General features: G+C 37.9%; 1 protein-coding gene across 3 annotated transcripts in view; it reads right to left on the bottom strand.

The window, feature by feature from the left end:
• The window catches only part of CBL (Cbl proto-oncogene), an 87,496-nt gene that overhangs the window by 20,945 nt on the left and 39,603 nt on the right, over nt 1-26,948 (bottom strand). For 2 of the 3 annotated variants that reach the window (XM_065945624.1, XM_065945626.1), the window contains 10 exons: nt 12,073-12,219; nt 9,815-9,971; nt 9,099-9,220; nt 8,631-8,768; nt 6,682-6,769; nt 6,178-6,309; nt 5,767-5,970; nt 1,449-1,508; nt 694-825; nt 228-608 (listed from right to left, as the gene is read on the bottom strand). In XM_065945624.1, the coding sequence (XP_065801696.1) occupies nt 228-608; nt 694-825; nt 1,449-1,508; nt 5,767-5,970; nt 6,178-6,309; nt 6,682-6,769; nt 8,631-8,768; nt 9,099-9,220; nt 9,815-9,971; nt 12,073-12,219 (1,561 nt within the window). The remainder of the gene's footprint in view (nt 1-227; nt 609-693; nt 826-1,448; nt 1,509-5,766; nt 5,971-6,177; nt 6,310-6,681; nt 6,770-8,630; nt 8,769-9,098; nt 9,221-9,814; nt 9,972-12,072; nt 12,220-26,948) is intronic. The other variant, XM_065945625.1, reaches the window with a different exon arrangement.

The raw sequence follows: 26,948 nt of genomic DNA on the forward strand, positions 1-26,948 counted from the left end.
TCTGGAAATAATCTTTTCTTTCTCTAAAATTAAAGTGCTTTCTATTCATACAACTCATGGCAGAAATATGCTTATTGCATTTATAAACATATTAATAGATATACTTCTTGAAAATAGGGATTATATTATTTCTGAATCCAGTACAAAACATAACATAGAACATTCCCCATCAATGTCACCCACAAATATTTGTTACTAAGATAAATAATTTCAAAATGAGGACTCACCATGGAGGTATCCAGATTGAATGAGCTTCCGAGCCTAGGCACATCAGCTCTGGGCTCCATTTGTGAGGGCAATGAAAACGGAAGTGAATGCCGGTTGGTTAATTCTCTCCCTGTCCAGGGGTCACTAGGGTTTGGGGCAACTACTGGTACTTTGGGGATTGGCCGATGTAGCCATGACGCTTCTCCAATGCGGCCAGAGGGGACAGGGGGCAGTTTGTCTCTGGATGGACAGTCACCCGGTGTACAAGGCAAGGGGCGTCTCTGAGGCCGGGTTTCTGCTCCACCAGAATACGGCCGGTCTGGAGGAGGTGGCGGTGGAAGATCTCGAAGAGTGGGAGGTATTGGTAATGGTTTGTCCTTATGAAGAGAGCCAGGAGGAGCCTATGGAAGCATGATGGAAGCAATCAAATTCCACTAATCCACAAAAAAGAATCAGAAAAAACTGCAGAAATGGATAATGCTTTACCTTAGAAGCAGTTCCAAGACCAGAAGCACTTGAAGGGATAGATATTCGCTGCTGTAAAAGGTCAAGTCGTGGTGGCACTGGGGGAAGGGAAGCTTGTGGGGCCATGGAGAATGGAGAAGGAGGTCGTTCCACCTAATACAAGTAACAATTTCCTAACAGGTTATTCTTGTTTGGAGAAGGGGTAACTATCAACTCCTAAAGCTGTAAACAAGTGCAATATGAACAGTGAATATAGCAATGAGCCTGACTTTGGCTTACGGAAGCGCTTTCTGAATTATTTTTATGTTACCATAAGAGGGCGCTCTCAATCACAAAAGTATCATAGATACAAGCTACAAAGCTTATATCTAGAAACTACTGTGCTGTAAAAAGCTTCCAAGCTTATAATTTTTAAAAACTTTACGATTTCCCATCTCTTAATCTTCAGAAGAAAAAAAATCTTTTCAAGATTAAAAAAAGAAAGTCGTACTAAAAGAAAGGGATACACATTAATCTCTCAACAAATCATATAGGAAAATAATGCTTAAGGAGCAGAATGAAGAAAGAAATCAAAGTAAATAAACTCTCCAGAGGTTATTATGATTCAAAGAAAAAAAGAGATTTATAAGATAAAGTGATCGATGGTATTATTAAAAAGCATCTTGTGTTCTTCCAAAGAAATGTTATTTCAATTGAGTAATTAAAAGGGATGATATTTTTGTCAATTTGTATTCCGAAAATTGTGCCAAATCAAAAGAAACAAATAAACGTATAACCTTTTCCATTTCCCTGCCCACAGCAGGGTGATGAATAGCTGATAAGCTTGTCCAAGTAGGCTGTCAAGAGATATACGAGAATTTATACAAAATACTACTTTGCATTTCCTGAAAGCAAAACAGATGGAAAATAGGCAAATATGTATTACAAGCACTTATGTAAAATGACAGAAAAACAATCATCTCCATATTAAGTCCTATCATTAATGCCAGGATGGGAATAAGGGAAAAAGCCTGCGTTACAGGTTACTTGCTCTGACTCACGCTTAAGAACATGGCCTCCACGTCAATGAAACGTGAACAGCGCAACACCTCAAGGGTTAAGAAAGTGAAAAGTCACACTTACTCTCCCTCCATCATCAATATCTAAGTCAGTCACTATATCTTCCCTGGTGGCTCAGACGGTAAAGCGTCTGCCTACAATGCGGGTAGACCTGGGTTCAATCCCTAGGTCAGGAAGACTCCCTGGAGAAGGAAATGGCAACTCACTTCAGTATTCTTGCCTGGAAAATCCCATGGACAGAGGAGCCTGGAGGGCTACAGTCCATGGGGCCGCAAAGAGTCGGACTGAGTGACTTCACTTTCTTTCTTTCTTTCACTGTATCTTGTTATTTTTCCACAAAAGAATGGCATATCTATATTTTCCTTTCCATTCTACTTACCAACCTCAGACCTAATTTATCAAAACCACCTTCTAATGATTCTCAGCTTTCTAGTTTCTTATCTCGCTAAATCATTTTGCTCACCATTACCAGTTTAACCATCCTTAAATCCTCACTAGCTCAAAAACCATCCACCAGTAACTCCTACTTTCCCATGTCATAAAATGTCAACTTTCCTGCCTGGCTTTCACAAGTCTAATTTGGTCTCCCTAACCAATAGCGTTTTCTGTAATTCTCTATTTTGGAATTCCTACCTCCTTAACTTTCTTCAAGTTGTTTCTCAGTTGGAAGGCCCTCTCTGCCTATCTTGATCCACTCCCCACCATCCATCCCTCCTTCTCATCCCTAAAGGGCAGAGGTTTGAGCTAATCAATCATATTCTTCAATTCATGCTTCAATATCATAACCAATCCCTAAAATGTTCTTTTATCTCAACATATAATAAAGTTCCTGAAAAGAATAAAAGCACATACGAGGAAGAAATTACAAAAAAAAAAAAAAGTATTTCCAAGACCTAAGGGATATAAATATCCATATAGAAAGTGTTCATTACATAGGTAGCCCAAAGAAAGAAAAGAAACCCATAACCAGCCAAACAACAACACTCTTAAGTTTTCAGGGAATCAAGGATAAAGAAAATAGTCTAAGGCTTCTGAGGACAGAGAGAAAAGAGGCATCAAAGAGCAAAAATATGCTAGAAACTAGAAGTTACTGAGGCTGTAACAATTCAGAGGTGAAGTGTTCTTTCAACCCAGTAAGTCTATATTTAGTCAGCTTGAGGGTTGAATAAAGACATTTTTAAGATATCAGATGTCTCAAAAATTTCACCTCTCACCTCTTCACAGAAAGCTATTTTGAGGGCATACTCTACTCAAAGAAGGAAGTTAAAGCAAGAAACAGAAAAACATGGGAGTTACGAAATCCAACACAGATGAGAGGCAATGAAGTCCCATGATGATGGCAAGGAGAGACCTCAGGGTGACAGAATGCAGCACACTCAGTGAAAAACCAGTCTACAGTGAGGCCAAAACATGACAGACTCCCACACATCAGTATACTACATTACATAACGTCTACTTTATTAATACATGCATAGAATTTACTCCAGAGAAAATTATATCAAGAGGATGTTTGGTAGTGACAGGTACAAATTGAGAACTAAGGAAATAAAAACAAATCAATTATTTCAGAAAAGTGGAAGGTTGTAAAACAAAGCAAAAGTAATCACATTATAGTATAATACTTGAAACGATAGGGAGCAAGACTCATTTAAACACTGCATACTGACTGAACCAAAAAACATTCCAATTAACTACAGTCGGAAGTTAGGGAGTAGGAAGGAGGAAGATAAGAGATTTAAATCCTTTTCTAAATATAACTAGTATCGAAAAATCAGGAGAAAGCAGTATAGCCTGTGGCTAAGGAACAGCTTTACGAATGGAAAAATCTGAATAGGACATGAGCTAGAGGAGATGGAAGTAGATAACCGACATTTTTAGCAATTCTTTTAAACTTTAAACAACAACAAAAAAACCATCTGTATTTATCACAAGGATATTTTTAAAAGTAGATTCACTATTTTAAAAACAAATCAAAATTAAGCAACAAAACAAGCTACTGGGATGTGACAAAGCAAGTACTCTCATAGTCGCATATACTTTAGGAGTGACCCTAGGACAAAAAATACAGGTAATAAATTTTAATGTCTATCCAAAAAAAGAAACATTTTTACTCCAATATTTTATCCATAAAAAGTAGATAATGAACTATAAGGTACAAAGAATAAGATGAAACATTCACATAGAACCTACCTTTCAGCTAAAAAATGAAATACCATTGCTTTCTGAAATTCTCATATGCCCCACCACTAATTATATCCCTCTCCTCTCTCAAAGAGTTTAAATGGACATACTCTTATCTAGCAATCTGACTGTTAGAAATTCACCCTACAGACAGACTTGCAAAAGAACGCCCATAAGGGTCAGCTTCAAAAAATTAAAAATGTACTACTCAAACAGTCCAGATTTCTTCAACTATCCATATAGCATAGATATATTTATCAATTCTTGTTTCAATGTGTTTTTAATTCCCAAACATCCAAAGTAATTACTATGTGCTCAATTGTGAATAGCCAATTACAAATGAGAGGTGACTCTTGCCTTCTAGGAACTAATGGGAAATGATTATTTTTTTGGTCACACAACATGGTGTGTGGGATCTCAGTTACCCAACAAGCGATCAAACCCAGTAGTGGAAGCAAGGAACTCTAACCACTGCCATGGAATTTCCAGGAAATACTTTTAATAAATTATTACCAGGTGGCAGACATTCTATGGCAGACATTTCACAGTATCCCAGAAACACTTAGCCAGACCTAGATTATATTTGGGTAAATATGTGTGAGTTAGGGGTAGGAGAAGCAGGGTATCATCTGGAAAGATTTCTCAGGATATGAAAACTGAGGTAAATGACATAGAAACTATCAAGACAAAAGCATGGAGAAATCTTTGATGATTCAGTTTCCACAAAACAAAGTGGAAGGATTATCAGGGCAAAGTGCCTAGAACAGAGAATGTACTTACTAACCCATTAAGTAATGAGAAATCATTAAAGAGCATGAGGCAAAGGAATGAGACGATCAAGGTGTGTGTTGTAGATCAATGACTCTGGAAACAGGGAGAACCTATGCTTCTGAGAGCCTGAAATAAGGCAGTGGCATTGAGGACAGAAAAGAAGAGACAAACTGGACACAATCCTTGAAGAGAATCCAACCCATCTTCTCAATATTTATTGAGCACCTACCATGTACCAGGCAGTTGGGTGCTGATATAAAAGAAAGATTCTTTTGTATCAAAAAATGCCTCCTATCAAAGTTGTAACAGCCTAAACTAGAGAACTAACAGCATATTAGAACCTTTGTCTGCCCTATATTTATAAAAATCTTCGGTGACTGCCTTACTTTGAATTAACGAATAAACCCCTGTTTTATCCTACCACTGATATAAAAGAATCTGGTCACATCCTTTCTTGGCCTTTACCTTTCCTATCTTTTACTAGGGCCTTTCTAGTTTGTTTAGTCTCTGTACGGTACCTCCTACCACCCTCCAATCACTTTAGTTGCCATTTATTTGTTAACAAGGCCTCGTTTCTCCTGCCTAAACCTAACTTTCCATTGCCAAGACTCCACTAGAGAAAAAAACAAGGAGAAAATATTCTAGTCACAGTAGCAAGACACGGTCCAATTCTTTTACTCCCCCTTCATTTTCTCCACAAGCTTTCTGAGTAGAACCCACTTCTAGGATACAGACAGTAAGAGCATGGGCCTGGAAGGCGGGATGCCTGGCCACAGATTCTGGCTCAACTTACTAGTAGTGCGACCTTCAGCAAGTTCCTTAACCTCATTGCTTCTTGATTTCTTTAACTGCTGAATGAGGATAATAATAGCATCTACTCATAGGGTTACATGAATATAGCTAAGTATAGGATTATGAATTAAAGCAGTTAAGTATTTAGCATGGTTCTCTTTCACATGGTAAATGTTCAACAAATATTACCTATTATTACTCCTTGTATTTTAGATGTTGTTAAGAGTTCTACTGCTTTAGGACACAGCTGATGGTAAGATTTTGCCACAGTCTATTAAATTGTAGACTTACCTTGGCACCAGCCAATTCCTTCATCATGAAGAGAGAATCATCAGCTCGTTCATCATCATCATCATCATAATTTGGGGAGGGAGCTCCCTCTGCTCCTTGCCTCAACAGGCTGCCACTTCCTCTAGGATCAAAGGGATCAACCACAATGGGCTCAGTACCTTTAATTTCACATCGGCAGAAAGGACAGCCCTGGCCTTCTGATTCCTACAAAGGAAACAGGAGATGGTGACAGACACATCTGAAAGTTCTTAAAATATTCGCCTACTAAGAACACAGTACCTAAAAATGAAAAAAGCACCAAAAGTTTAGAACCTACCCCACAGACAAACCTTTATATCCATAAAGGATATACAACCCACAATTCTTCACTGTGATTACTGAGCTGAGAAAAAGCATGGTTTGGATCCATACCTGCCAGGATGTTAGACAGGATGTGCACATGAGGTGGCCACAGGGCTCAATCTTCACATCTTTATCATTCTCAGCACATATTTTACACAGTTGGAATGTGGAGCCCATCTCACAGTATAATTCATATTGCTCCTTTGATTAAAAAAGAAAAAGAGATTATTCAGTTTGTTACAAATATTTGTTGAATGAATGAATGAATGACTGCAACTATATAGCTAAAAATAGGAAAACTGAAGATGGTTACTTGTAATACTAATCTTTGCCTGGAAACAGAGTATCACAACAGGTGAACAGGTGAACAGGTAAAACAGAAAGCACCTAGTCTTGGTCCTATTTTAAGAAGCAGGATTTAAAAAGAGAACACACACACATAAATTCACTAATCTAGTCCATGGTTTAAAATTTTAAGTGATCCAATCACTTAATATAATTCTGTCAGTTCTCCAGAGCAATATACAGAAGCTTAGGTCTAGCAATATGGTTAAAATGGAAAACAAAACTCACCTGGGTCACTTTGATGTGGTCTTGAGGAGTTGGCTCACATAAGCCTGTCAGGTCGGGATTCTGATTCCGTCCATCAGGAAACAAATAGCTGTAAAAAGAGTAACCAATCTGAAGTCAATTTATCACTGCTTACTAGTACAGACAAATGTTATCTAGGAATTCTCTCACTCTAAAAGGGTAATTTAGGAGAAGTGCAAAGAGAAATTTTATTAGTACTTCAAAAAAATTAAATAACACAGATCAGTTCTAAGAAGATACTCTTCAAACACTGATATTCTTTATCCAGGGTGTCACAGGCTCTATTTTAATCAAGGGGTTGACAAGCTGTTCCTGTAAAGGGCCAGTTAGTAAGTGTTTCAGGCTCTGCAAGCCACATAAGTCTGTGTCACATATTCTTCTTTGGGTTTTTTTTAAAACAACATTCTGAAAAGGAAAAACTATCTTAGACACAGACTAAAAGACCTAGTCTGTGCACCACAATTTACCAACTATTTTTATCTGTGGATGACCACAGATTAAAGTGTGAATTCTCAATTTAAAAAAATGACACTTGCTTCAACCAAAGACCTTAAAACACCCTTGTTTACAGATTTAACACTAAGAGACACCAATTTGAAAGAAAAATAACAAGAAGCAAATTAAGCCACTAAGATCAACTACCAGGAAGCTTCTAGCATCAAACTGTTCTGCCATCTGGTGAAGTACCCCTTTCAGTTCTAACATTACTGTAGAAAATGATGTGTAATGGAAAATGGATTTTCCTAATCACTTTAAAACACATGTAGTTTTCTTATACCTGGTCAACTGTTAGTATTTTTAGTGCTTACCAACTGATAATCAATTTGAATTCCCAAAGGAATAGGAATCTCTGCTAAATATAAGCAGAGATAACAAAAACCCATAGCCTGAAGAAATTCTGCTGAATTAAAATAAAGTTAGGATGAAGGCCACTGAGCCTGCTGCCATCAGGAACATCTAAGTCATCCTAACTGTGCCTAGTCAAATAACTGGTAACATTTTCTGCTACTTGGTATAGAAATATATATTTTAAAAAATATTTACCTATTTATTTATTTGGCTGAGTCAGGTCTTAATTGCAGCACGGGAGATCTTCACTGTGTCATGAGGGATCTTTCATTGTGGCACTGAAATCTTTAGTTGTAGCATGCAGACTTAGATGCTCTGCAGCATGTGGGATCTTAGTTCCCCAACCAGGGATCGAACCCGTGTCTCTTGCACTGCAAAGCGAATTCTTAACCACTGCACCACCAAGTGACACAGACTTATGTGGTTTGCAAAGACTGAAGAACTATTTACTATCTGGCCCTTCACAAAAAAAGCTTATCAACCCCTTGATTAAAATAGAGCCTGTGGCACTGTGCCCTGGAGAAAGAGTATCAGTGTCTGGAGGACAATACTGATGTTGACAGTATTGTAGTCACTCACTCATGTCAAGACCCCTTGTGACCCTTTGGACTTTAGCCCACCAGGCACCTCAGTCCATGGGATTCTCCAGACAAGTGGGCTGCCATTTCCTTCTCCAGGAGATCTTCCCAACCCAGGGATCAAACCCATGTTTCGTGTCTCCTGCACTGCAAGCAGATTCTCTACCTGCTGAGCTCTAGGGGAGGCCCCTGTGTTTGGAAAGTACTGTATATTTTAAAATCTAATATAGACCTGAAAATAAGTTAGCATGTAGGAAAAAAAGAAAGATAAAATCTACTCAGGGTAACAATGTTAATAGTAGAGGCAAAAATAATTTCACTCAAGGAATCCTTTTCAAATAAAAACAGAAGTCCTACAGAAGTTGAAAATTCAAACAATACAAGTTGTTAATATGTTTCCTGAATCTTAACCTGTAGAGGAAACCCGGAATAAAGTCATTAATGATGCAGTTTCACAGTCCTAAGTTCCTAGACTCTAACAGATGATAAACAGTAGGTACTCACAAGCCTTCCCTGAAGCCATCAATCAGCGCTTGGAAGAGAGGTTTATTGTGAGGGATTGTCTGGAGAATGTTCCCATCAGCAGTGACATACCCAATAGCCCACTGACCCAGACGAGTACAGCTCAGCCGGAAAATGTAACTGAAAACAGAGAGAAATAAAACCTTGATTACACATGCTTGCATTAGGATGGAAGATGAGACAGAGACAAAATTCAAAAATACCATCAATAATAGATTTTTCAATGACTTCACACCAAAAGTAAAAGACACAAAAGCTTAATTCTTAAGTGGCTTGAAAGCATTTATCAAATCATAGTATCTGAATAAGTCAATTCCTTTGATAAACAGACAATCCTATCACAGAAATGTGGCCACCGGGGAACTAGTAAAAGATCATGTTTCCTCCTTTTCAGCAAAGGTCACAGAATAAAATTCAGGTGAATAAACTTCTTTGCTTCATTCCACTGACCTGCCAGGTTTGTGAATGAATTTCTGGAGTCGAGCTTTCACTTCATCATATGTCAGGAAAGCCATGTAACCAGGATGAGTTACAGCAAGGCTATTCCAGTTCCTGAGCAAAGAGGACCAGGGCTAAGGAAATAAGAGATTCAATCAGACCATCTGGCTCCAAACATACAATCAGCCTCAGAGGTTAAGCAACAGACAAAAACAGAGAAAACAGGGCAAGGCCTGATGTGCAAGTAAGTTCCAAATAAAGGTTTATGCAAGGTAGCATATACACACATTATTTTTAGAAAAGGAAAGAAGTTGCAAACCATCAATACGTCTCAATATTAGTCAAGAATTTTAATACCACAGGAGAAAAAGCTGGAAACATACATAAATGTCTAGTAACTGAACCCAGGAAGTATATTATACCCACTTTTAGAGTAAAATACAACCATTAAAATGATGCAAAGAAAAAAAAATGATGTAAAAAAGAATATTTAATAAAAAAAGATTATAAATATGAGGGGAATAAGCAGATTATATAGTTACTCTTTTTACAACTATCTATATAAATATAAAATACAGAGTAGTTTTAACCTTTTTTAAACTATAGTTTCTAGAATAAAAATACTTTTATAAAAGGCAAACTCCCAAATGTCCAAATGTTATTTTTTCAGAAGGTTTCCCTTCAGAAAAGTGGCAATAATTAGTTCAGCCAACATTTTAGCATCCTACCTGAAAGAGTCTTGTAAAGATGTCGAATTCAAAAACTGAAATATAATCATTGCAGGTCAGATCAATAGTAGATTTCAGAGCCATGGCTTCCAGCCCAGAACTGATGGGATGTACTTCATGAAGGGCCTGTCTGAAGCTCTTCCAAGGGACTATTGTCCTAGGATGCCGGTGGGGGTGGGAGAGAAGGCACAGAATAAGATAGCAGATAATTCCAGGCACTACTACAGTCAAGGAAAACACAGTCTCTTTAAATTCTTAAAATCCACTTTAATTTTCTTAGAGAAACTGAATTATATTTTACATTGATAATAGAAAGGGTATAAATGATACGTTTCTTAACTTGCTAATGAGTAAATTAATAATAGAAACATCTCTTCCCACTTTTCTTTGGCAGAATGCCACAAGTTAATTTCCTTTCTCACCTTCAGACATTTGTTGTATTAGAGAAGCATGAAGAGAGATGAGATTATCCTTTTAGTATTAGAGATGTAACCTGTGGCCAGATCTTCATTCACATAGTGTGTTTAAACTAACCTTTTAAAAGCACATAAAATACTCTGATTCTTTTGAAGAACCCACACTATCAAGGACTAAACTTGAGGAATATAAAGCTTAAGGTACAGGAAGAAAAGAGTTTTGATACAGATGAAGAAGAAATTATTTAACAAAAGAATGATTAAACTCCAGATGTGGCTAGCAAAGGGTACTGTGGGATTTCTATTTCTCAAGATTTAAAAATAAATAAAATAAAATCTCATTTTGTTTTTATTTACATGCCTTTATGTATTCACCTGCCTGAAAGTAAGAGATCAAGTGGCAATTCAAACTCTTTTCTAAAGTAGATAGTTACTAAGTTAAAGTAACAAAGTTAAACTCATGCCTATCCTCTTCAACTAGGTTTTTAAAAATCACTAATTATTCTATATCTGATGTTTAAACACAACTTTTTAAAATAAAGCAAGCATTTAACATACATAAAATCAAGACACAGTATATACCTGAGACTAACTTAACAGCTTGCATCAACTATATTGCAATTAAAAAAAAAAAAGCATTCAAAGAGAGGCTTACATTAGGATCTGTATATTCAACTGAAAAATTTTATTGTTTTCTAGTTTTTCAGTTCTTTGATTTAAAATTTCAGAATATATTCAAGAACATTTATATTAATACTTAGAAACAAAAACTTGACTTAAATCATGGGCTTCCCTGGTGGCTCAGTGGTAAAGAATCCATCCGCTAATGTAGGAGACATGGGTTCTATCCTTGCTCCTATTCCAGGAGGATCCCACATGCTGTGGAGCAGCTGGGTCCCTGCGCCACAACTACTGAGCCTGTGCTCTAGAGCCCGGGAACCTGAACTTCTGAAGCCCTCATGTCCGAGAGCCTGTGCTCCACAACAAGAGAAGCCATTGCGGTGAGAAGCCTATGCCACCACAATTAGAGAGTAGCCCCTGCTTGCAGCACCTAGAGAAAAGCCTGTGCAACAGCAAAGACACAGCACAGACAAATAAAAAGAATTTTTTTTAAAAAAGGACAATACAGCAAAGTGAAAACACAAGCCACAGACTAGGAGAAGACATCTCTAATGTTAGTGACTAACAAAGAATTAGTATCTTACAACGGGAAAAAGACAAGTCTACAGGAAAATAGACAAGTCAGGAATAGAAACAGCCAAGTCAGAAAAAGAATCTAGACAGGTGACGAATGTGAAAAGGTGCTCAAGCTCCCTTGTCACTAGGAATATAAAGCAAAATATGATACCAATTCATATTACCAGTGTTAGCCAAATTGCAGAGCTACTAGAACACGTGCATACTACTTACAGGAACAGAAACTGGCACAACCACTTTGGAAGGCAGTTAGGCAACGTTTGGCAAAGCAGAAGATGTGAAATCCCCTGACTCAGCAATTCCACTCCTAAGTATTGAGAAACTCTTGCATATGAAGGTAAACATAATTTTGTTTTCTGCAGCACTGTTTGCAATAGCAAATAATTTGAAATGTATGTGTTCATTAACAGCATAATGGATGAGGAAAAAAAGAGAACAGCATGGGTTTCAACAGAACTGCAAAGGTCTATCTACTTCTTTAAGAAAAAAAATGATCAGAGCAAAAAAAAGAAAAACTAGGTTAATATTTACCAAAGTTGGGAGTAGTTACACATATATTCATTATTTTTCTGTTTCAAACTAAACAAAAACCCAAAACACAAGCTTCAGTTCTTCATAGTTCAAATTCATTATTTTGACACTTACTTTTCCCCAAAAGCTTTCCTCCAAAATTCTGCAGCATCTGCTTTAGTAATCCGAAACGTGTCTCCCTGAAAGAGTCCACTTGGGAAGATTCCTTTTAGTTCTGCCAGCATGTGGCTGAAGATCAGGGACAGTTTGGTCAGGTTTCGCCTAAAAATGATCAGAAGTGCAATGGTTAAATGAGCACATAAAATTATTTTTATTTTAAATGTGCTGAATCTACTACACCAGATGTGTGATTATAATGCAAGAAAGACTGCTGCATTCACTAAAGTCCACTCCTTTTCCTCTGTTCAAATAGGCATTAACAGGTAAATAAGAAAAAAATAATTTTAACAGTAATCTATTTCAAGACTTTTAATCTTAAATTAATCAGGCCTAATAACTGAGCATAAACTTCTATGAACAAATCTACCTTTTTAGGCTGATAGGTAAAAGAGGACTCAACCAAAAAGCGTGAGAAGTTGTACACTGCTATAACCATTCACTCACAAAAGAGATGTTATAAAAGCAAAATATATTATTTCCTGCTTTGCATAAACTAATCTGGATGTTTAAATTATCCCAACTCATCTAAATTAAAAATCCTCAATAAAGAGGACTATTTAAATATCCAGAACAAATATTTTCACTAATCAGACATAAAAGAGATAAGTTTTCCTCTTTAAGGAACTTCTTTTTATCAAAAACTAAAAGCTAAAATCCAAACCATTTAAAAATTTCTAAATAAGTGCACATGCTACTACTGTATTTTAACAAGTTAACTTTAGCCTGACAACCTCTGTTTAATGGTTGTGGTTATAAAGCACCAGTTCAACACACCAGATGATGTCTCTACTTTCAGGTGTGTGCTTAATTCAGATTATCTCGGTAATCTTTAACGGTACTGCTACAGAACAAGATACAGATGTCTTAGATATTGCTATTCACCAAATCAGCTACTATTACAGTTGTCTATTTTCCCTTGCCTCAATAATTAGTATTTATGTACTAAAAAGTCAATTCTTGTCATACAAGTAGACAATAAAATTTCAAGTCAATCCATGATCAATTTTATTGCCTCAAAATTCTCTTTAACACAGATTTTTCTTTTCACCATTGGTCCCATCTTTGTCCTTCCTGGATAAAATGCTGCACCAAGTCCCTGCAGCCCTAACTTTTCTGCAAATACTTCTGAAATCTTTCTAATCAGCTTTTCAACAAATCAGCTTCAGTTTTCTGGTATCTGTCTTCTAGCACTTGTATCAAGTTTTCCTCTTTCTAGTTTTCCTATTTCTGAAAGCACCGAACAAGTGATAAAATCAATATTCACTGAAGTCAGTCTAAAATAATCCATATGCCAAATAGCTCAAGTAAGTTGTAAAGTTCAAGTAAGTAAGTAAGTTGAAAAACACAATCACTTATCCAATCCCTAAACTCCAGTAATTATCTTCCTCTTGGTACTTTGAGAGCCTTCAATTGTTGCTGGTTAGGACAGTTACTATTTTAGTAAACAGGAAACACACACAGAGACTATTGAGATATATATATCACAGATAATATGATAGAAAATCTGCACAGCACAAATTATTCCCAATGATTTCCATAAGTTTTCAGCAGGACACCAGACTGCACAATGCACTAAACCTTAATATTTATGTAACATTTTGCCAAATGTTAATCTTTAAAGATAAGCAAGAGAGAGTCCTGATTCCCTTAAGATGTGCTAAATTGCTGAGAACTATGTGTAAAAAACTATGCTAAACAGTACAGCAGAGTAACATATATGATAGAAAATACACATATTACAAAGTTACACCAAAGATCTTTTTGGAAGAAACAGTTTGAATCCTACATCCTCCTGAAAATGTCTTTCCTTAATTTCTCCAGTGTCATCCTCACTTGCTTCTACTACTTGCTTTTGTTCTTCCTTTGGTTTTACTTTCTATCCTCCAAAAATAGCTATTTCTCAAGAATCTGCTCTGAACTGAAGAATCTGCTATTTCCTTTCTTTCTCCATGCACTCTCTTGACTCTTTCTTTGCTAACTCAAGGATTCAAAAACTGCTTTGCAAGAGATTCCCAAATCTTAGGCCTTGGTAGCTTTCCAACTGCCTATTGTATTTCTGCAAACAAATGCTAGCACCTCAAAGCAACATTCTCAGACTTAAACTAACCGTCCTTGAGTGAGGTGTTAATAAATTTGGAATTTGAGATTAACAGATATATACAGTTCAGTTCAGTTGTCGCTTAGTCGTGTCCAACTCTTTGCAACCCATAGACTGCAGCATGCCAGGCCTCCCTGTCCATCACCAACTCCCAGAGCCTACCCAAACCCATGTCCGTTGAGTCAGTGATGCCATCCAACCATCTCATCCTCTGTCGTCCCCTTCTCCTCCTGTCCTAAATCTTTCCCAGCATCAGGGTCTTTTTAGATGAGTCAGCTCTTCGCATCAGGTGGCCAAAGTATTGGAGTTTCAGCTTCAACATCAGTCCCTTCAATGAACACCCAGGGCTGATCTCCTTTAGGATGGACTGGGTTTGATCTCCTTGCAGTCCAAGGGACTCTCAAGAGTCTTCTCCAACACCACAGTTCAAAAGCACCAATTCTTTGGTGCTCAGTTCTCTTTCTAGTCTAACTCTCACATCCATACATGACTACTGGAAAAACCATAGCCTTGACTAGACGGACCTTTGTTGGCAAAGTAGTGTCTCTGCTTTTTAATAAGCTGTCTAGGTTGGTCATAACTTTCCTTCCAAGGAGTAAGCATCTTTTGATTTCATGGCTGCAATAACCATCTGCAATACTACACACAAAATAAACAGCAAGGATGTACTGTACAACAGAGCTATATTCAGTATCTTGCAATAACCTATATGGAAAATAATCTGAAAAAGAATATATATATAAAACTGAACCACTTTGCTGTACCCTTGAAACATAAATCAGCTATACTTTAATCAAAAAACTTGTCTTCAGTCTATTCCTACACATGTTCAATCACACCACATATAACTAATTACCTTTTAAGGGGAGGAGGGCACAATTTCAATAGTACCAATGAGACAAAATCCAGCTAAGCTTTGATTTTTAGACTTTCCACTAACCTGGGTCTAACCTACCTTTAAAACTAATTTCACTAGCATATTCCTGCCAAACTGAATATTTTCAGTTCAGTTCAGTTGCTCAGTCATGTCCGACTCTTTGCGACTCCATTGACTGTAGCACATCAGGCTTCCCTGTCCATCACCAACTCCCGGAGCTTGCTCAAACAGATGTCCATTGAGCCAGTGATGCCATCCAACCATCTCATTCTCTGTCGTCCGCTTCTCCTCCTGCCTTCAATCTTTCCCAGCATCAGGGTCTTTTCCAGTGAGTCAGTTCTTCACATCGGGTGGCCCCAAAGTATTGGAGTTTCAGCTTCAACACTAGTCCTTCTAATGAATATTCAGGACTGATTTCCTTTAGGATTGACTGGTTTGATCTCCTTGGCAGTCCAAGGGACTCTCAAGAGTCTTCTCCAACACCACAGTTCAAAAGCATCAATTCTTCAGCGCTCAGCTTTCTTTATAGTCCAACTCTCACATCCATACATGATCACTGGAAAAACCATAGCTTTGACTAGACGAACCCTTGCTGGCAAAGTAATGTCTCTGGTTTTTAGTATGCTGTCTAGTTTGGTCATAATTTTTCTTCCAAGGAGCAATCATCTTTTGATTTCATGGCTGCAGTCATCATCTGCAGTGATTTTGGAGACCCCAAAAATAAAGTCTGTCACTGTTTCCATTGCTTCCCCATCTATCTGCAATGAAGTGATGGAACCAGATGCCATGATCTTAAGTTTTCTAAATGTTGAGTTTTAAGCCAGCTTTTTCATTCTCCTCTTTCACGTTCATCAAGAGGCTCTCTAGTTCTTCCTTGCTTTCAGCCATAAGGGTGGTGTCATCTTCATATCTGAGGTTGTTGATATTTCTCCTGGCAATCTTGAATCCAGCCTGTGCTTCATCCAGCCCGACATGTGCATGATGTACTCTGCATATAAGTTAAATAAGCAGGGTGACAATATAAGCCTTGATGTACTCCTTTCCCGATTCTGAACCAATCTGTTGTTCCATGTCCAGCTCTAATTGTTGCTTCTTGACTTGCATACAGATTTCTCAGGAGGCAGATCTCTGGTTCCTCTGCCTTTTCTAAATCCAGCTTGAACATCTGGAAGTTCACGGTTCACATTCTGTTGAAGTCTGGCTTGGAGAATTTTGAGCATTACTTCGCTAGTGTGTGCTGCTGCTGCTGCTGCTAAGTCGCTTCAGTCATGTCTGACTCTGTGCGACACCACAGACGGCAGCCCACCAGGCTCCGCTGTCCCTGGGATTCTCCAGGCAAGAACACTGGAGTGCGTTGCCATTTCCTTCTCCAATGCATGAAAGTGAAAAGTGAAAGTGAAGTCACTCAGTCATATCCGACCCTTTGCGACCCCAGGGACTGCAGCCCACCAGGCTCCTCCGTCCATGGGATTTTCCAGGCAAGAGTGCTGGAGTGGGTTGCCATTGCCTTCTCCATCGCTAGCGTGTGAGATGAGTGCAATTGTGCAGTAGTTTGAGCATTCTTTGACATTGCCTTTCTTTGGAACTGGAATGAAAACTGACCTTTTCCAGTCCTGCCACTGCTGAGTTTTCCAAATTTGCTGGCATATGAAGTGCAGCACTTTAACAGCATCATCTTTTAGGATGTGAAACAGCTCAACTGGAATTCCATCACCTCCACTAGCATTTCTATCCTTTATTGTGCCTATCTTTGCATGAAATGTTCCCTTGGTATTTCTGATTTTCTTGAAGAGATCTGTAGTCTTTCCCATTCTATTGTTTTTCTCTATTTCTTTGCATTGATCACTGAGGAAGGCTTTCTTATCTCTCCTTGCTACTCTTTGGAACTCTGCATTCAAATGGGTATGTCTTTCCTTTTCTCCTTTGCCTTCAGCTTCTCTTTTCTCAGCTATTTGTAAGGCCTCCTCAGACAACCATTTTGCCTTTTTGCATTTCTTTTTCATTTTACCTTTTCTTATACATACTATCCTAATTCACTTTTTCATCTCTGAATCACTATGCATTTGTTCCTTAATTTGAAAAAGACCCTGCTTAAATGTCACTTTCCTAAGAGGCTAGATAGAAGTAACAAACTTTAAAATACCCTGAGTATTTTCACTGCACTTCTTCTCCATGTCATCTGAACCCATCCTGTACTACAGTTATCTGTGTACATGAGGGCTGAATTCATTTCTGATGTATATTTATATCCTTCTGGCATCATTTCTAACCTTTATTACACCTCCAGAAAATATGTGACTGCATACTATGTGCTAGGCACTAGGGATGGATACAACAATGAACAAGACAAAAATTCCCAGTTTTAGAGCACTCTCATTTCCTTGGTATCAGGGTTGTATGAGAAAAAGGCTTTGAAGAAAAACAAAGCAGGGTATGCGAAGAGAGGCCTGTATGGTTGTTATCTTTAGAGAGGATGATCTTATGGTCCTCTCTGAGAGGTGATTTTTCAAGCCAATTCTGAAGTGACGGTAGAAAGCCAGTCTTTGGGTGACTGGCCCACGTCGACATCTTTGACTTTTCAAATAATTTTCTACTAACAATCTACCAGGTATGCAGTACTATGCTGGATCAGAGATAAAATACATGAACCAAAATATAATGGGCCAAAAAGCTATTTTAATTTGTGGAGTAAGCCACAACAAGGAGAAAGTTATTGACCACAAGGATATAATGGCACCAGGTGCATAAGAACAATCTGAAGTACTGGCTGAAATAGTTACTGAAAATCAATTTAAGACATTTTCCTACTCAAGGATGCATCCCCCAAAAAGCCAGCTTATATTTCTTAAAACCACCAGAGATGTGCACCATAAGCATCACACTTCTTAAAAGGAAAAAAAAGAAACTATAAAAGCCCATGTATGGATCAGAGTATTTGGTAAGTGGTCGTGAGTTGCAGTTCTATTCAAAAACATTTTAAGGCAGTAGGCCTATGGTTCAGTGCCTTCAGGGCAGAATTTAACCAGCGAAATCCGTCTAAACTTGTAAACTTAGAGCAATGAAGCATGATGGATATTTGGGCTTATTACAAGCTACCAATTACATTTCAAAATTCTGTCAGCAGTTACTTCAACTTACACAATGTGTTCTGACATTTCTCCAAAGATCCACAGAGTAACACAACTATTCAATTTTCCTTGTAAATGCCCTAAAGACAAAACTTGTCTTTCTTAACTTTGAGTGGTAGCAAAAGCTTTTCTTTAATTCAGTATTTGAAGGCAGTTATTTTTACTACCCTTAACACTAACCTTCACATCTAAGTAACTATAAACTCTACTCTATAGCTTCCATCTTTCTCTTCTCTTTTCCTCTCACAACTTCCACAGAATCAAAGGCTGATTCAGTATGCAGTGTCAATTTTTAAAAAGGTTCGGGACTGGTGTGAGTTCTTCTCCCCCACCTCAGGTCCTACTCTAAAAGCCAAAGTACCTTTGTACCTCAGGCCTAATGTAATGGTATACATTTTTCCATGTATACTTTCAGCTAAAAGGGACTAAGATTTATGTATCACCAATACATAAGGATATTGAAAATTAAATGATCATTGTTCCTGTTTTAGCTTCAAAAGTAAAAAGATAAATACAACCTGACAGAAACCACAATCACCATTTCTACAGATCAAGCAAGACAGTGTTGGAAAGTAGCCTTTATAGGAATATGAAACAAACAGAAAACTCTTTAAGGGATGCCAACCAATGAATTTTCTATTACACAAAATACTAAAACACAAGCTGCCATGTTACTCTTGGTCACAAAGTACTTTGCAAAGAGGAAATGGAAAAAAGAACACAGTATGGGGAGCTATATTAACCCTCTACATTAAAGTGTACCTATTAATGTTTAAGTTAAGTACAGAGAACAGTACCATTCTTTTTTGTTACAATGAGAATGTTCCATCCCAAAAAAAGTTTCAAGAAAAAGACTTTTGAGAAATTAATATTAAGAGATTGAGATCTTCTAGAAAAAAACTTAATGATGACTTACAAAACAATCAGTCCAATGTACTCATAAAGATAGTCTCATGGTTACTTTTTCTGAAACTACACTTTGATAGTCAACTGCTGCCATTCAGCAGCTAAAGTGTATAACTGACAAGCATGCTCTGTTTATTCTTTCCACAAAAGAGGACTTGAAAATATATATGATAATAGTCAAGATGACTCGGGACTTCGCTGGCAGTCAAGTGGTTAGGACACCATGTTTCTTTCCACTGCAGGAGGCACAGGTTCAACCTCTCCTCAAGGAACTAAGATCCCACATGCTGTGTAGCATGGCCAAAAAACAGGGGAGGGGGAAAAAAAACCAGGGGGAAAAAAGACAACTAGAAATCTAAAATGTATTTCCTGGTCTCCCATTAATTTACTGTGTCCTGCAACAGTTATTTAAACATTCTGAGCCTCCACCGACTCAAATGTAATATAAGGAAACTGGAACCAATTACTCCCAAAGGTATCTTTCCACTTACAAAAATGTATAAATGTATGCTATTGTCACTGATTTGAAACTGGAAAAGAAACCTTAACTTCAGCAGTTTAACTGCATAATAAGATTGAAGAAGTCATGAGAGAAAGAAAGCCAGCACTTTACCCTTATATGACAGAGGGCTAGAAATTATGCCAAGAAACAACAATTTTTAAAAGCACATTTCTGCCTGCAAAAATTTAATAAACTCACATCTTATGGAATTTAAAGTTACTTGTATGAACCATATACGGGAATAAATTAAAATACTGTTGTCTACTCTAGTACTAGGGGTCTACTAAATTCCAGAATATGTACTGAATTATTTCACTCAAAGAATTTTATCATTTCTGAAAAAAAAACATAAAAAATCATCCCAGCTAAGTGAAAATACTGTCACATGTGAAAATGGTTCAAAGACTCAGAAGTTTTATTTTTAAAAAGCAAAGAAAGTCGAACTTTCCTCTTGAAAACAATAATTTAGGTAACTGTAGCATCTAGGTGATAGGTACATAATTATTGTAAAATTTTTCCCAATTTTTCTGTATGACTGAAGAATTTTATAATAAAACATTGGTGGGGAAAACCCAAAAAATCTATTTTAATAATATCTGTAGACCCAGTGATCCTATACTTCCCAGGGAGTAAATTTCAGAATGATTAACACTTAATACAATGATTGACAAACAAGCTGCACACCATTATACAATACCATTTTGGAGCAGTAAAATATTTCCCAAATAAGGTCACAATATAACTCACTCTGCCACTCAGTCATGGTGTGAGCTGTAAAACCTACACAGATGATGAGAAATAATCATACTGCTCAACAGTGACATGATCAATGTTTTTAAGTATTTCATTTACTGGTACCATTTGAGGGATAACTGTGTTGCTTTTTTTATTCATTAAACTCCAAAACTTTATATGCAAACACTGGTGTCATCCAAAGAACGCTGAGTGAGAACATACTGAGATGACATTTATAACTCAATAGCAGCATCCTCTGCTCACAGTAATCAGCTTTAAAAATAGATACAACGGAACTTCTTTCAGCAAAGCTTCACAGGAAGTCAATGAAGTACTGTTTAACTCTTATCTGCTTAAGTTGCTTTAAAAAAAAAGGAGGGAGGTGAAGCAAAAACCATCACCTATTAAAAAAAAGTACTAAGCCAATGTCTAAAAATATCAATGACCTTTTTTACTTAACACATATTAAGTGTATTTGATAATATACTAATGGTCATGCTTTTGAGACCCCCTCCAAGTTACATGGTAACAGATTAGAACAGTATTATTCAGAGCATTTGGAGGCACTTCATAGAACTTTAAACCTAAAGAAACAGTAATCTCATTCACCAGGTAAAGGGGAAGGCAGCAGCCTGCAAAAGAATCTCCAACATGACCCTCTAATTCTATTACAACCTTAAAACATAGACTCAATCTCCTTAATCTCCCTGTACCAAAATCCTCAATGATTTACCAATAACTACCAAAAACGTTCAAGTTACTCTACTTATAAGTCTAAGCACGCACAGTATAGTCCTGATTCACTTTTCCAGACATATACTACTCAGTATTTCCCAAGCCCCAGACCTATGGTGGTGGTGTTACATCAATAATCTATGTCTCTCTTTCTCTAGTACTTAACATTAAGAGTTTACTATGTATCAGATAGGCTCTTCCGCTGGCTCAGGCAGTGAAGAATCTGCCGCGTTGGATCCCTGGGTTGAGAAGATTCCCTGGAGAAGGAAATGGCTACCCACTCCAGTATTATTGCCTGGAGAATTCCTTGGACAGAGGAGCCTGGCAGACTACAGTCTATAGGGCCTCAGAGTCAGACAGGACCGACAAACCAACACTTGGACTTTTTCAGGTATCAGATACTTTGTTAAGCTACATAAGTACTTCATTTAATTCTCATAACAGTGCTTTGAAACAGAAATTACTAATCCTATTTTACAAGGAGAAACAAAGACTTTAGTAACATCAAATAAGCTGTCCAGGTCACAGAGCTAGTAAGGGATAGAGCAGGTCTGTGATTCAACAGCCCTGGCTTGCTGGTGTGATACATATCATTTCCTTTCCAATGACTATGGTTACAGAAATCTTGCCCATTCAAAATTCATTTTAAATGCTATCTTCTCAGAAATGTATTCCCAGTCTTCATTTAGTGTCTACTTTCAAACTCAGAAATGGCAATCCACTCCAGTATTCTTGCCTGGAAAATCCCATGAATGGAGGAGCCTGGTGGGCTATAGTCCATGGGGTCACAAAAAGTTGGACACGACAGAGTGACTTCACTTTCACTTTCAAATTTCAGACACACCCCTGCCATGCCTCACAGCTTCTTGTTCATACTCTGTACTGGCTTCATCATGTTCGTACCAGGTGTCTTATTCCCCAACTGGATGACAACTCCTTAAGGAAAGGCACAATGAAGGTGTCTTGTACACTATCCCCTGCAGTTGTGAGCACACTGCCTTGCACTTAGACATTCCATAAATTTATAGGATTGAAAAATATTCCTCATTTTTTAAATAAACTTTTTATTGTGGGATTTTGGATTTACAGAAAAGTTGAAAAGATAGTACAAGGCATTCCCCCATATACCCTTCATTCAATGGTTTCCATTAATAGTACCATCTTATATTCCTGTGGTACATCTGTCAAAACTAAGAAACTGTCAGCTATTAACTAAACCCTAGACTTTATCCAGGTTTCACCAGTTATTTTTTCCATTAATGTCCTTATCTATCCGGGGATCTAATCTAGGATACTACATTATGTTTATCCACACATCTCCTTAGTCTCCCCTGGTCTGTAATAGTTCCTCAGTCATTCCTTATTTTTCATGATCTTAACTGTTTTGAGGAGTACCAGTTATGTATTTTGTAGAACGTGTCTCAGTTTCTATTTAGCCGATGTTTTTCTCATGCTTTGACTGGGGTTATCAGCTTTATGGTCACAATACCACAGAGGTGCCTATCTCATCACATAATACTGGAGGGTACATGAAGTCCCAAGACATCACTGGTGATGTTAACTTTGACCACTTGAGTTAAGGCACTAAGGATTCGCCATGCTTCTCCACTTACTACTGGAAAAGATTTATTTATTTTTTCACAGATACATTCCTTCTTTCCTAACTCATGTAAAACAGGTCACTTATCCTTGTCACTATTTTTAAATGATTAATGTGATATTCTCATTAAAGCACACACTATAAAGACACAGTATTTATAAGTTAGTATCTTTGGCTTTTAGTGCATTTGGAAAAAACAAAACAGCTTAAAACTCATTGAGAACATTTAGCAAATGTTCACTAAGTTACATTAACTTAAGGTACTATCATCATTATTTCCTAAAGAGGTCAAGAATATAATCAGATTTCCCTATCTTTCAAAATAACCTCTGAATTTACTCAACCCAAATTCTGAAAGGTAACTTTGTAAGTTACATACACTGGAGCATCTGTCTGCAGCTAAAAGCAAATTAACCCTGAGAACTGATTACTATTTCTCTATGTGTGCATGCTTTGTCGCTTAGCTGTGTCTGACTTTTTGTGATCCTATGAACTGCAGCCCATCAGGTTCCCCACCCATGGGATTTCTCAGGCAAAAATACTAGAGTGGGGAGCCATTCCCTTCTCCAAGGGGTCTTCCTGGAGAAGATGCCCTCGAAGTATCGAACGTTCATCTCTTGCACTGCAGGCGGATTCTTTATGGTCTGAGCCACCAGGGAAGCCCACTATTTCTCTACACCAGTAACTTAAAGAATATACAAATACATCCGTAATATAATACAGAAATCTCCAAGACTTCTCATACCCCTCAACAAGTGACAAAAACTACCAAGCACCTTCAGAAGTTTTATCCCGTGAACTTAAAAAAAAAAAAACAACTTTAAAATATACAGATATACAGACAAATTATATACCAAGCAAGAGACAGCTCTAATAGAATCTAATCAAATACATAAAAAGCATATCAAATTGTCATTAATTATTTAACTCCTGAGTATATTATTTATCAGACATCCATTTCCATTTCAAATATATGGTTTCCTAGAACAAACGCTGAGTAACTACAAGATTGTACTGTTCTCAAAAGTTGGGAAAGAAAAAACTTTCTATATCTACTGAATCTCCTCTATGTGGAGGCATCAAAATCAGAGAATCTTTATCACTGCCATTTTCTGCAATGTATTTTCCATGAAAAATAATTCTCCTCAAGTTCAAGAATCTGTGTCTGTACAACTCTGGTGTTAGTATTTTAGTTAGTAGCATTTAATTAGCATTTTACAAAATTTAATATGGTTTTATTAAAAAGCTAAAGATAAAGACAACGCCAGATAACACAGGAAAGAAGGTCTTCCTGGCCCTGAACAGTTATGAAAGCAAACTCACACATTTAGGCAAACTTTGCTGAGGATTAAAGTGTCAAAAGAGCATGGGTGGGAGAACCACTAATTAAAACTAGTATATTTTAGGAGGCTTCTTGGACTTTAAAGAATAGATGGGATTTCAAAGACAATATGGGAGGGCAAGGGATTCCAAGTCAAGGTAATGACCAAAGCAAAGACTCAGCAGAAAAAAAGTTCAGGGACTGGCAAATAGATGGACATGGGCTTCCCAGTAGCTCAGTGGTAATGAATTCATCTGCAATACAGGAGACACAGGTTCAATCCCTGGGTCAGGAAGATTCCTTGGAGAAGGAAATGGCAACCCACTCCAGTACTCTTGCCTGGAAAACTCCATGGACTAAGGAGCCTGGTAGGCTACAGTCCATGGGGTCACCAAGAGTCAGACACCACTGAGCGACTGAGCATGGGCTAGAATGTAGAATCATGGCAGCATGTGATAAAACTGAGTAACACTGGCAGGACTCAAAATGTAGAGACTTAATTACCATGATGAGAGAGATTACAGATGCAGCAGGAAGTCATTAAGGGTTTGGAACTGAGGAGTGACATCGAATCTGTTTCAAGGTCATAAATGACAGCAGTATGCAAGATGAAACAGAGAGGAAATGACAAAAAGCAGCAAGCTCAATCAGGACAGTACTGCAGTAGAAAGGTAATGGGAGCCCAAAAATGGGCAGTAAAATAAGACAGACTTTAGAGAGACTGCAGAAGTAAACCAAGAAAATGAGATGATTAGTAGGAGGGAAGAGATGATGAAACAGCCTGTGCAGCTGAGACTAGGGTCTTAAAAATAATATATTAATAAAGCTAATTTTTTTTTAAAAAAACTTTTTGTTTTTTTATTGGGGTATAGCCGATGAACAGGCTTCCCTTGTGGCTCAGCTGGTAAAGAATTCCCCTGCAATGCAGGAGACCTGGCTTCGATCCCTGGGTTGGGAAGATCTCCTGGAGAAGGGAACGGTTACCCACTCCAATATTCTGGCCTGGAGAATTCATATACAGTCCATGGGGTCACAGAGAGTTAGAGGACTGAGAGACTTTCACTTTCTTACATAGCCAGTGAACAATGTTGTGGTAGTTTCATGTGAACTGCGAAAGGCCTCAGCCATACATATACAATAAAGCTAATATTTTTAAAGGGCTTACTATGTGTCAGGCATTTTATATTTTTTATTATTTAATTTTCACACACAATCCTCTAAGACAGATTCTGCTCTTATTCCCATTTTATAGATGAAAGAAACCTTGGCTGAAAGAAATTAATCCAAGAGTCAGTCTCATAACTAATGCCTGTCACCACTATATACTACTAACCAAGGGAACTTAGAGAAGAGGAAGTTGGTTTGCTAATGAAGAGGACACATTCAGTATTTAGACATGTTGAGTGTGAGATGTCTGAAAGATATTACTATGGCCTGTCTAGCAGGAAACTTGCGATGGAGGTAGCAAGTAGGGAAATAGATTTGTGAATATCTGTATAAGGCCATTGACACTGTTGAGAATAACCTATCTGCTAATTCACTCACATGGGATAATCAAAATGAAATGGAGCTTTTATCAAATCAACATACTGCACACCTTAAACTTATATAATGCTGTATGTCGATCGCATCTCAATAAACTTCCAAAAGTTTAAAAGAAACTGAAACAGTTTTGAAAAGATTTGGCATTTCTCCTTTTGAGAGTATGGGGGTATGTAGGATGGAGTCAGAAAAGGACAGAAGTGGCAGGCTTCTCTTATTAAAAAAATATGATAGTGTGTGTGTGTGTGTATATACACACACACACATACACACACACATCACCCTAAATATTTGCTCCAAAGAAATTAAAATATATATCCACACAAAGACTTGGACATGAATGTTCCTGTTAGCTGCATTTATAGTAGCCAAAAACTGGAGACAACTAAAATGTACATCAATGGATAAACAAATTGTGGTAAACCCATATAACAGAATTCTACTTAGCAAACAGAGGAATAAGATACTCATATGCAACCTGTGTATGTGTGTATATATATGAAATTATTTTATAGATCCAGTGACTTTTTATTTCCACCACAGTTCAGTTACTACCTTAGTCCAAACAACTACCATCCCTCTCAGATTACTGCATCTGACCCCTGACTGGCCATCTTGCTCTTTCTGCATTGCCTGGCAATGAGCTTGACTAGGACCAGGGGCTCCTCCTAACATGCTCCCAAGGAACCTCCACCTCCAAAGTCTCTAGCGACCAGGCGGCTGGTTCTCAGCAACTCCTATACAAAGGTGGCACCAAACAAGCTCTTTACCTCACTTATCACACTGACCCCGAAAACCAGAATGCAGGGGTGCATGGGGAGGCTGCGCCCCCTTCCTGGACTGTGCCTGAGCGCTTCTCTCCACAAGACACCAAGAAACTATGGGTCTCTATACAGGCTCATGCTTCCACCTGTGAATTCAAGCCTGATGTTCACCTAGAGTGCACTGACAGTAAGATTTCAAAAACGCTTGCGGGGACTTCTGAGGCGGCCCAGTGGTGAAGACTCTGTGCGCTAATGCAGGGGGACTTGTTCAATCCTTGGTTGGGGAACCAAGATCTCACATGCCGCACCACATGGCCAAAAAGCAAAAGTTAAATTAAATTTAAAAAAAAATACTTGCTGAAGACAGCAAAAGAGACACAGATGTAAAGAACAGACTTTTGGATTATGTGGGAGAAGGCGTGGGAGGGAAGGTTTGAGAGAATAGCACTGAAACATGTACATTACCATATGTAAAACAGATGACCAGCGCAAGCTTGATGCATGAGGCAGAGCACTCAAAGCTCTGGGACAACCCAGAGGGATGGGGTGGGAGGGAGGAGAGAGGAGGGTTCAGGACGGGGGACATGTGTGCACCTGTGGCCGATTCACGTCAGTGTATGGCA

Source organism: Muntiacus reevesi, chromosome 9, assembly GCF_963930625.1.
Source record: "Muntiacus reevesi chromosome 9, mMunRee1.1, whole genome shotgun sequence".
NCBI lineage: Eukaryota > Metazoa > Chordata > Mammalia > Artiodactyla > Cervidae > Muntiacus > Muntiacus reevesi.